General features: G+C 33.0%; 1 protein-coding gene and 1 pseudogene across 2 annotated transcripts; both read right to left on the bottom strand.

The window, feature by feature from the left end:
• Positions 1-1454, bottom strand: LOC107465202 (serine acetyltransferase 3, mitochondrial-like; annotated as a pseudogene).
• A 3576-nt stretch (positions 1455-5030) lies between these two features.
• On the bottom strand, positions 5031-11459 carry LOC107465199 (transcription factor ICE1). Of its 2 annotated transcripts, XM_016084193.3 has the most exons (5): positions 11151-11459; positions 9645-9863; positions 5770-5940; positions 5463-5526; positions 5031-5372 (listed from the first exon to the last, which is right to left on the bottom strand). In XM_016084193.3, the coding sequence occupies exons 1-5, from the start codon at positions 11448-11450 to the stop codon at positions 5362-5364; spliced, it is 765 nt and encodes a 254-aa protein (XP_015939679.1). In that variant the 5' UTR covers positions 11451-11459; the 3' UTR covers positions 5031-5361. The 2 variants fall into 2 exon arrangements, with proteins under 2 accessions (XP_015939679.1, XP_015939681.1); XM_016084195.3 differs by having other exon boundaries at positions 5031-5526.
• Between the last annotated feature and the right edge of the window lie 657 nt (positions 11460-12116).

The raw sequence follows: 12116 nt of genomic DNA, 5'->3' as shown, positions 1-12116 counted from the left end.
TAATCATTAATCACTTCTAAATTAATTCAAAACAGTAGCATTACAAATAATCACCCCTAAATTAATTCAAAACAGCAGCATAACAAAATCACTAACAACAGTAGTCCTAGGAGGAACATCCTTAATCACCACAGAACCAGCACCAATCTTAGCACATTCACCAACCTTAATGTTCCCCAAAATACAAGTCCCTGCACCAATCAAAACCCCATCACCAATCTTTGGATGCTTATCACCAGAAGCTTTACTAGTTCCACCCAAAGTCACACTATGCAAAATTGACACATTGTTACCAATCATTGCAGTTTCACCAACCACTAATCCAGTTACATGATCAAGCAGAATCCCGCTTCCAATCTTAGCACCGGGATGAATACCAACCGCGAAAACCTCGGAAACTCGGTTCTAGATCATAACTGCCAAGACTTTTCTTCCTTGAAGCCATAGCTTATGAGCAACTCTATGAGATTGGCATGCTAAGAAGCCTTTGACGTTCAAGAAGCAATGCACATGGCTTATGCAAGCAGGGTCTCTTTCCTTAACTGCTTTGAGATCATCCTTCACAGAATCCATGATTTCTTGGTCAGATTTCAAGATCCCAACAAAAAAATCAAAGAGTGTATTACTTGGAAGGCTTGCACTGTTTAATCTGTTAGCAAGATAATTGGCCAAAGCAGATTCCAATGAATCATGAGACAGAATTGAGGATTGGTAGTAACTATTCAGAATAGGTTCCTCATTTACATCAAGTTTAGCCTCTTCCTTCATCTTCGGTCATAGATCCACAGCTTCATTTTCTTGAACTTCCTCAACAAAAGTAGGGGTAGTCTGAAGAGTTTTCACCTGGTACTTGCAAACACCATCAGTGAAATTATTTCTGAAGATTTTTTACCCCTTGAATTATTTTTGACACCATCAGTTGCTTCTTGATTAATACTATTTTCCATAACTGAAATTAATAACACCCACAACACAATGAAATTAAAAATAGCCACAACACAATGAAAATTAAAAATAAAAATTAAAAGCATGAAAATTAACCATGTTCTTAACCTAAAGCAGAGGAACGAAGAACGAAGAAGATGAGCAGAGGAAGTTCATAGAGGAAGTTCACAGAAATTGAACAGAAACTGAAGTTCACAGAGGAAGTTCACAGAAAAAAAGAACAGAAATCTAAGTTCACAAAGGAAGTTTACAGAGTATCAACTTCATGTTTCTTCATGTTTCTTATACTAAAGAAGATTAGCAGAGGACGAGTCACTCACCTAGGGTCGATGGAGGGCTACTGGTGTTGAGGACCACGCGACGATGAAGACGATGAGAGGGCTACTGGTGTTGAGAAGATGAAGACGATGGAGATAAAGGGCTACTGGGAAGGGAACCAGGCGACGATGGAGGGCTACTGGGGCTGAGGACCAGGCGACGGCGGTGGCATTGACAACCTGAGACCACATCGATGATGGAGGGCGACTGGGCGGCTAGGGTTCAGACTTCAGATGGCGGCTAGGGTTCACTCATTGTGAGACTGAGAGTGAAATGAATCATGAATGAATGGGGGTCGGGGGAAAAAGGGGGTGGGGTGCTCCACGAGCGGGTCGGGTCGGGTTACATTTTTTAATTTTTTTAAAACAATAAAAACGGCGATGTTTAGCAGAACCGGCCGATCACCGGTCTGGTCCAACCGGCCAGTTTTCAGTCGGTTCACTGGTTTTCCAGCGGTTCTTTTTACTACGGTTTTTAAAGGAGGACCAGACCGTTTGCATCGCCGATTCGCAGTTAAACTGGTCGAACCGACCGGTCCGGTCCGATTTTTAGAACCTTGGAAATAACCAAATAAATAAATAAATAAGGAAGAGGTAACAAATATAAAATATAGAAATATAATTTGATAACTCTAGTAGTAATATATACTAGAATTACTATATCAATAGATATAATTAATATATTTAATAATATTATAATAAAGTATATAAGAGAGAGAATAGAATGAAAGAGAGAGACAGAGTGAAGAATTTTTTATATTCTTACCATAGTTGTCAGAACCGGACCGGACCGGCCGGTTCGACCAGAAAACCGGTAAACCGGACCATATACCGGTCCGGTCCGATATTTAGACCGTGTAAGGTTGAGAACCGGTACAGACCGGTCAAACCCGGTGTGAACCGGTGAAAACCGGACCGGTTCGAGTCATTTGGTCAACGTTGAAGGTGAATCTACAATGGACTAGCGATATGCAACTCCACGATGCTCTACACCCTCCAGCGCTGCCAAGTCTCGCTTGTGATGATTTTTGGAAAATTTTCCAAAATGCTTCCAATGGGGCTCGAACCCATTCCTCCAGCATAAGGCCAACAAGCTTCTTCCACCAGGCTAGAGTGATTCTCATTAAACGATGATTAAATATATACAAATTAAAAATATAAACAAAAAATTTAATTAACCACAATTTATTTTTTAATATATTATTTTATTTTTTATCTTCATGAGGTTGATAGTTGAAAATCGCTAGATGATATTTAGTTAAACTAGTCAAACCATCTAACGGTTCTTAAATATCAACTTCACAAAAAAATAATTGCATGTGACTTTTCACCAATAATAATATAACAATAGAATAAATATAAACTAATTAATAAAGTATTAAAATTTAAAAATGATAATTATTTTTATAAAGAAAAAATAAAAATACTAATAATAAAAAAATAATTAAATTTTATTAAATTATTTAATTATACCGAGTTAACCGGTTCGACCAGTGACCCAACGGTTGAACTAGTGACCCAGTGACCCAGTAACCTCACCGGTTCGATCACCGGTTCGGTTCTGACAACTATGATCCTTACTATTGTGTAAAATGTATCTGATGATGCCTGCTATTTATACAAGCAAGGTGCTTTTATTTTCAACTCTTATTTATTTAAATTCATCCTTAAAAAGTGGTTCCTTCATTGTTAACCGCCCATGTCATAAATGGACATCTATGTATTTGATCTTATCATAACAAATATTATTTTTTTTTTAAATTTTCATAAGTTCAATGTATTGAGAAAATCATTTTTTGCTCTCTAATATTAAGTTACTTTTTAGGCAAATTATTTTTTAATTTTTTAAATTTTTATTGGCACTTGAGTGATTTATCATTTTTTTTAGGAGTATAAAATACTTCAAATTGTTTGATAACTATTCAGTAATATTTTTTTTATACTTTTTACTCTCTTCTTGGAGTATCTTGTGGTAATAAATTAATACATAGGAATAATCACTCTTCCTCCAAAATTAATATAAAAATTTCCAAAGACCTTTCTTAAGAAATCAAAATTCTAAAAATTAAATAAAATATAAGAATTGATGACACTTTTTATTTTTAAAATATACCTATTGAAATACAGGTTTATGAAGGGATACAGTAATTTATGATGATATGATATTTATAAGAGTAAAACAATTCTCACCTCCTAAGTTAACTTTGAATGTCAAATTAAATACACTCAATTCTAATCAATTTTAATAAAAAATATACTTTTATAGTCTTATTTTTAAAATAATATATATTTGAATTTGTTAATCTTTTAAATATTAAGAAGACAATTAAAGGATAAATTAAAACTTAGTAACAATTACTTTTTCAAATTTTATACCTAACCTTTTAATAACGCATAAAAACTCTCAAATAAAATTAATACAGTTAAAAATCTCAATTTTTTCAATTTTACTTATTATTTTTACTGTTTACAGAAAATATCATACACACAATATGAAATAATACCTTGTCTTGAATTATATCTTTGTATAATCTTCATATTTTATTTCAATTAAAAAAAAGTGAATACTGTTGTTTTTAAGAGACACTTCAAGTAAAAGTGTAAAACAACCATAATAGCCAGGGATAATATAATAGGGGTCATTAGGTGACTATTTCAATAAAAATTTTATGATGGTGATCATGTGAAGATATTTTACTTTGATTATTAAATGATAAATTATAAAATTTTATTTTTATATGTTATAAAAATATTATTTTTATATAAAATGTAATTATACAAATAAATTATATTTTTTAAATAAAGATCATGATAAAAAGATGTTTTTAATATTTTTATTAAAGTAGTTGTCTAATACTAAACGTAAAGATCTTTTTGGGTGGAAGCAACATACGTGCCAACTGCCAAGAGCTAACACCAAATATGCAAGTGATCTTCTCTTTGTCGTCTCTCTAAGTAAGTCGATCACTCAAAGTTTTTTGATCATAAAATATTTGAGTGTGAACAATTTTAATTATAAAACGTGAAAATTAATTTGATATACATAAAAAAATCGTCAGGTTTAAAAAATCAAAGAAAAAATGTACGACCAAAAGAACTAGCTCAGTTTTTAATAAATATCAAGTTAATATATTTTTTATTGTTAAAATTATTAATACTAATATTTTATAATTAGAAATAATAGTTCATTCATGCTAAAAACCTAAGAAAGCTGAGGAGGAGATCCGAAAACGAGTTATCAATATCTGGACATCGGGTTTATCAACTTCTCTCTCCAAGATGATCATGGTGCCCAAAAAAAAAATCGAGTGGCTAGACCATGCGAGATACCCGGTTTGGCAACTACTCCACTGTGATGCACTGTTATATTTAATTATTGACGATTGAAATCTGAGTTAAATTTCAATTTGACTCTAAAATTTGATCCAATACTCAATTTAATTCCTACAATTTTATTGGTTTCAATTAGAACTTCCAAATTAGTTAATGGATCCCAATTATCCCTACAATGATCTCTGTCACGAGAATGCTTATTCGGCACATTTATCTAACATGTTGGACTCCACCTTCTTACTGTGAAATGAGTGTGTTGGGTAACGATTAAATGATATAGAGATGAAATTCAAATACTCAATCTAGCCCTTACGATTGAAATAAAATCTTAAACAAAGCCCCAAATGTCCCAAATTGATAATTCATCGTCGTGGTTGAATCTGGACGAGGACCACCAATCATAGCAGAGTACGGAAGCTCTACCCATTGTGGTGCACTGTTATTTAATTAGTGAGGATTGAAATCCCTTTAAAAACAAACAACTAGGGCACTGACAACTTTTTGTAGCAAGTCTATTTTAAAAATTAAACAGACACAATTTTGAGGAAGCAAGATTTAAGAAAAATATTCCATGACCAAAATAAACAGGCAAATAAAACAAACAAGATATAATCCATGACTTAAAAAAAACAATGTGACATCATTTGCTTTTCTAAAAGTCATGACCAGATATCACAAGACAACTTTTCAACCTTCAAATTATGCTAATTTGCTGTTTGATCTTCCCAGTAATGCCTTACAGACAGTAATTGTAATTTGTAAAGATTTATTTGGATCCTGCGTGCAAGTTACAACAGCAATCACTGTTGGCATTTCTCTAATTCCATTTACCAATTAAGAACTTGAATCACATCATATCATGGATACCTGCTGAATCCAGCAGACCTGCTTTGATTTCCTCAGGAAGCACATCCTGCCCTTCTCTGCATTGCTGTTAAGAAACAAAAAAGACAACAGTTACAAACCGTCAAACTTCACATACCACAAACCAATAATCAGTGAATTCATTGCAAGCCTTTTCAACAATCTAGGTTGGTACATGGATTAATTGACACTATTAGTATTAGACACAATGTGCATTACACCTCAATAAAATTAGGTCCAAACATCATATAACATAAAGGTTAAAGAAAAAGTAAGAAAGTGAAGCTTGGCAATGGATAAAGAAGCGTACCTCAGCTTTGAAGATGTCTAAAGCAAAACCATTGAAGCAGCTAATAACAGCTTGTTGAACATCTAATCCGAGGTTATCCAAAGCCTGCATTGTAGAGACCAGAAGACCTGGTCGGCGGCTACAAAACATGTGAATGTTGACAGCTTTGCCGTCCCTTACCTTAACTTCCACCTAAAATTATTAGAAACACTTGAGAGTTAAAATAGTTTCTTCAATTTCCAGGACCAAAAAATTTGCATATCAAATATAGTGGGTATTTCAATACCCACACGGCCACACCTGCCTTGAACATTAAAGATTTGCTCCCTTACCTGTCTCATTACTCGTAGATATTCTATTTATTGCTACAAATCTATATTACTTGGCCTTTTTTATGACATTGTCTGAAATATGATCTATAGCCTATGAAAATAAAATATAAAGTACTAAAAAAGATTATATAAACTCTAGATATAATTAAATGCATCACATTACTAATTGAAAGCAATCTTAAAAAAGTTTAAATTTATCAAATTAAATCTAATAATATAACTCAAACATTTATTTGTGTATGTTTGGGACTGATATAGGATGGGTGACCATTACCTGTATCCGTCCTATTTCAAACAATTATCATCACATTTTCTCTGTCTCCGTCCCAAAATTCAAGTAACGGTTGAAAAATCCATCACCTTCAAAATGGGAAAGGTCGGATCAAGTCGAATGCTCAAATCGTCATCCCTAGGCATTTTGCTTTATTTTGGAGTGCTCAAATAATAATTTTTAGGCTATTTTCTTTTAGAGTCCTTGTTTGGACAATCTAGGAGCTAGTAAACTTTGCAATGAGGTTTAGTGTTCAACAAATTACGTGCAGTCGTATACCACACTAGGAAATACTTATCTATTACTTTGTATTGAAAATGGAATTTTAAGACAGACATATATTTGCAAGTTCATGTTAGCAGAGAGTAAGTATTGAAATTTGGATTTGGCTCCTCTGAAGTTGTTTATTTACTTTAGAGAAAAAAGTAACACAATCTAAGCCATTGATAACATAAACGGTTTTGATCATCTTAAATAAATAAATAATAAATAAATACATTAAAAAAACCTTAAAAATCGTGCAACCAAATCGTGCAAACAGCAATTTCTAAAACTGCGTGATTTTAATCTTTCATCTTTCATTTATATTTTTATGTGTTTTTATATGTTTATGATGCTTGTTTCATGTCTAATAAATTTAAATGTATGACTGGTTAAAAAAAATATATTATCATCAGAATAGACAAATAATAAAAAATATAAACAAACAATAGATTACAAAAAAATTGAGTACATTTATCTAAAAAAAATTTAGTACATTTACATGAGTATTTTTTTATATTAAAATAAAAAATAAAAAAATATTTTTGACCCAATTTAAATTAATTAATTTTATTTTTTATTAAATTTTTCAAAAAATTATTCAGGATTCAAAAAAGATGAAAGATTAAAATCACGCAGTTTTGGAAACTGCTACTTGCACGATTTGATTGCACTATTTTTAAGGTTTTTTTAATGTATTTATTTATTATTTATTTATTTATTTAAGATGATCAAAACCGTTTATGTTATCAATGGCTTAGATTGCGTTACTTTTTTCTCTAAAGTAAATAAACAACTTCAGAGGAGCCAAATCCTTGAAATTTATATAATGAGCTCACAATAGTTTTGGGCTTTTGGCAATCTAATTTCGTGATTATGCAAAATTTAGCTATTGAATAATTTTGGCAGGTCGGTTACTACAACATGCAAGTCATGCAAAAATTATCAAGTAACATTAATTTGCAATAGATAAAAAGCTAATTCTATGGTGTCTTTTGTTTGGTGTCTAATTTTTATCTAAATTACTTTTTATAGTAATTTTTAAATATTTATTTTTTTTAATTTTTATACTTTTAAATTTAAAATTAATTATTTAACCTATTTTAGCAATTAGACAATATCTTTTAAGCATCATAGCAAACACCTAGATAAAATATAGGTAACCAACTCTATATGCAACCAACTTTTTAAAAAAACTTATTTTAAAATTGAAAATAAAAAAGTATTAGAGATCAACTATGAACTCCTTTTTAATTCTACATTTGAAATTTGAAATTTGAGAAATTTAGTTTTGTCACCCTAAGCCACAAACTACTCCATATACGCACCTTCTGTCCTCTCTCTCACGCTTCTCCTCCCATCAATCTACTCCCGCATTTTGCGCCATTGTCGTATCTCCATTGCGCCACCATCAGACACCCTTCCTGGCATGCAGCTCTCCCCTCACCGTCTCTCTACCGCGTGTCCTCCATCACAATTGTTACGTGTCGCACCTTGTCCTTGCACCAGTCAGCCTCAGTAGTCGTGTCATCATCCATCGCAGGAGAGCTCCCGACGGAAGGCAACTAGCAGGCAGCAGCGTCCACGCCTTTCCCATCCATGCTCGTGCTGTCAAGCATGTCGTCGCCTCGCCATCCATGCAACGCCGTCGAAGATATTGTTGCCGTCCTCCTTTCCGTTGTTCCTCCCTCGCGTCACCATCTTCCTTCACACCGCACCTTCACCCTCACGTCCTCTCACACGTCGTCGTCCTCCATCGCATTGCACCCTTCGCTGCCGCCCGTCTTCTTCTTCTTTTGATGTGATTTGAATTTTTTTCGATGTGATTTTTGGAATTTTTTTTATGTAATTTGAATGCTTTTTAATATAATTTGGATGTTTTTGGTAGATTGTGGATTTTTTTTGTCCATTAGTAGGAAATGTATTGGAGTTTATGATGTGAATATTTTTTTTTGATGTGATTTGGATGTTTTTTTTTCATGTAATTTGGATTTTTTTTTCATGGACCTTGAAGTGATGTTCAAAAAAGAGTTGGCTGAAGTTGGCTGAACTTTTTGTTAGTTATCTAGCGGAATTGTTTAAACATTTCAAAAAAACTAGGTTTGCGCTCAAAACACTTGCGCCTTCCCATTCCAACTCCTCATGTCGTGATCTCTCCCTCCAACTCCTCTCGCCGCGACGCCATGCCCTCCCCCCTCCAACTCGTCTCGCCTTCTCGCCTTGCCGCTACGCCCTAGCCATCCAACTCCTCTTGTCATGACGCCGCGCCATCCCCCTTCAACTCCCCTCGTGGCGTCGCCACGCCCTCTGCATCCAACTCCTCTCCTAGCTCGCCATCCCCCTCTAACCCCCTTACCCTGACTCCTTCCATTCCTTTGGCGCCTCCCTTCTCTCATCCACGTCTCTTTTTTAAAGCCGCTTCCGTACTCTTTTTTTTAGGTTTTGGATGACTCTTTTTAGTAGTTTTGGATGTTTCATTTTCTTAAATTTTCGGATGTTTTTTTTTTATAGGTCTTAGATATTTCTTCTTTTTAGATTTTGGATGATCTTTTTAATAGTTTTAGAGGTTTCTTTTTCTTAGCTTTCGGATGTTTCTATTTTTTATGTTTGGAATGTTTGGTTTTGTTATCTAATACCTCTAAAATTTAAACATCTAAATTTCAGGTATAAGAAACATCCGAAATGATGTCTTATTTTTAATAGTTTCCTTTTATTTTTTATTGTATGGCGACGGACGACGGTTGAGCGACGGACGATAATAGACATCGCGACGCAGTTATGATGTGACACGCTGGCAGAGACAGTTGGAAGTGATACTAAATGCCGCAGCTAAAAGGACGTAGGAGAGAAGGTAAAGAGTTTTGTGGTTGTTTTTTTTACTATCGTGAAAGTGAGATTATGATTAGGGTTGTGGGCTTTTTTTATTGTTGGACTTCTTTTGCAGTGTATATACTAATTTGGCTACAATTAGTTGGTACCCTAATTAGTTACCTAGCAAAATTGTTTGCAATAATAAGGTGAACAAAAATTACCTTTGCTGTTTGGTTTCCTGGGATTGGCACGGGACACAGTTCTTCCTTCACCCGGCAAGGAAGGGTTTGCAGTGTGGGTGTCAAAGGTTGAATGCTGGTGGAAGATGATGGCGAAGAGCTAGTTGGAGTTGACTCCAGTTCATTTTGAAGATCATTGACCCGCTGCTGTAACTCCTTCATGTAGTCAATTGCATCTCCAAGTATCGAAACTCTATCCATCTAATCAACAAATCCAAGTACATTAGCAGGTATTACTCTTAAGTTTCCAACATCATCAAAAGAATGCATTTTTTTAATGAGGTTAGTTGGCTATTCAATGGCAACAATCAGAGCATGGTCTTACTACAACTTGTCATCATTATAGTCATGCATTAGATATAGAACTCTTTATGTCTTTCTATCCGATAACAAAAATTATTTATAAGACTCTTAAAAAAAATTGATGTTAAGGCCGCTCTCTTTTGTTACAACGTAGCTCTGTCATTGCTAACAGCTGAAAGTTTGCTGAGAGATGATATAAGATATGGCACATAAGGATGGCAATGTTGATCCGTAAACATGTGTATCCCGAAGACAGGGAGATGGGATCATGGGAATAATGAAAGGAAAATCACCTTGTGCGGATAGAATAAAAATACCATGGAAAATTTTGAAGAGGGAAATTTTAAACCAAAGTAGTTTAAAAGAAAAAGAACTAACAATAAGGTTCAAATAGAAATAATAGCCAAAATTTTTTAGGCTTATTCACCTGAATACAATAAATGAAGTTTAAAATTAGAGTAGTTTTACATATCTAACAAATATTATTATTTTAGAATTATTTATTAATTTTAATATGACGAATTAATAATTATTTTTAAAATTTTATTTCTTAATTTTTGTTTATATTTTATTTTTTATTTTTATTTTATAATAATTTATATGTAAAATATGAGTTGGGTAACAAATGTTGTTAAATTCTCTAATTTAACATTCATATTTTTTTATACGTATGATATTTATAATTTTATATACATGATATTCATATCTATAAATTGGTGCTAATTTATTAATTATTTATTATTTTATTTTGCAGGTCATAAACTAACAATTTTGGATATTTATAATTTTCAATAAATAGAAACTAATCAAATTTAAAATGTTTTTATTTTTTATAAAATGTGTTGAAGTAATTTAAAATTTTTTAAAAATAAAAAATATAAAAGTTTAAAATTTTTATTTAGAAAAAAAAATTATAAAATTATAAATGTATGTAATAATAATGAAGGAGAAATTTTTAGAATTTGATTTACATTAAATACAAAATTAACTTTTTAGTATAATTAAATAAAAAAAGATAATTAATTATAAAAAATTAATTATATTAATTAAATTAAAAAAATAATTTACACCCTCTTATAAACACAAATATTATTAATCATATATTTTTTTATTATCTATAATATTTTAGCTACCTAACATTACTCTATATGAAAAATATATATATTCAAAGCAAGATTTTTATACCTTGCTAATATTTGGCACAACAGACCTAAGCATGTACAACCTATCATTGAGCTTCTTCCTTCGCCGCCTCTCCGCCATAAGATTTTTGGACGGCATCCCCTTCTTCTTCTTCTTCTTCCCACTCTCCTCAACCACCACCTCATCAGTTCTCTCATCATCCTCTTCAGAATTCCACATTGAACCTTCATTGCTAGCTTCTTCAACTTCCTGCACCCTCTTCAAATTACTCACTACCAAAGCTTCCAATCCATTTCCCTTGCCCGAAAACAGAGCGTTTCCAGAACCACCAACTGCCTCCATTTCAAACGCAGCGGAAAGGAGTCCATGTTTTGGTGTGTGAGAAAGTTGTCATCATCAGCAGTAGTAGTGAGAGTGGGTGCGGTATGTTGTTGTGGGAACGGGAAGGGGTTTATGGTAATTGGAGGAGGTTGGAGTATGGATTTGAAGGAAGTGAGAGGGGCATTCATGGAAATTCCAATGTCATTGCTGTGTTCGGTCCAAGAAACGGTGGTGTGAGGAAGAAGCGTGTCGCTCTCCATCGATTGTGAGAGTGGTGTTTTAATGTTTTCTGTTTGGCGTATGAGAGGAACATCAACGCTTATATAAGAATGGGGGCAGAAAGGAAGAAGGAAAGAATGAATACTGTGTATGTGGCTTGACGTGTGGAGTGTGACTGAAGACAATGAACGGCTAAGGAAACAGCTGCCAGTACTCTGGACTAGCGTGGTGTATCCATGCAGAGCCAAAATTATTCAAACCCAAATTAATTATTCCTATCTGGTTAAATTAAAGGCCTAACGAGAAAATAATATTTTATAGAAATATTTAATTTTATGCATGGTAACTTACATTCATATTATTAATAACAACCACAATAACATTTTATTTTATATTTTTTAATTATCATCCGATTAATTAGATAATGTTAGATGTGATAAATATAAAATTATATATATTAAGTTAAAT

Source organism: Arachis duranensis, chromosome 9, assembly GCF_000817695.3.
Source record: "Arachis duranensis cultivar V14167 chromosome 9, aradu.V14167.gnm2.J7QH, whole genome shotgun sequence".
NCBI classification, from domain to species: domain Eukaryota; kingdom Viridiplantae; phylum Streptophyta; class Magnoliopsida; order Fabales; family Fabaceae; genus Arachis; species Arachis duranensis.
The sequence above is the reverse complement of the archived record's forward strand: the minus strand, read 5'-3'. Positions and strand labels throughout refer to the sequence as shown.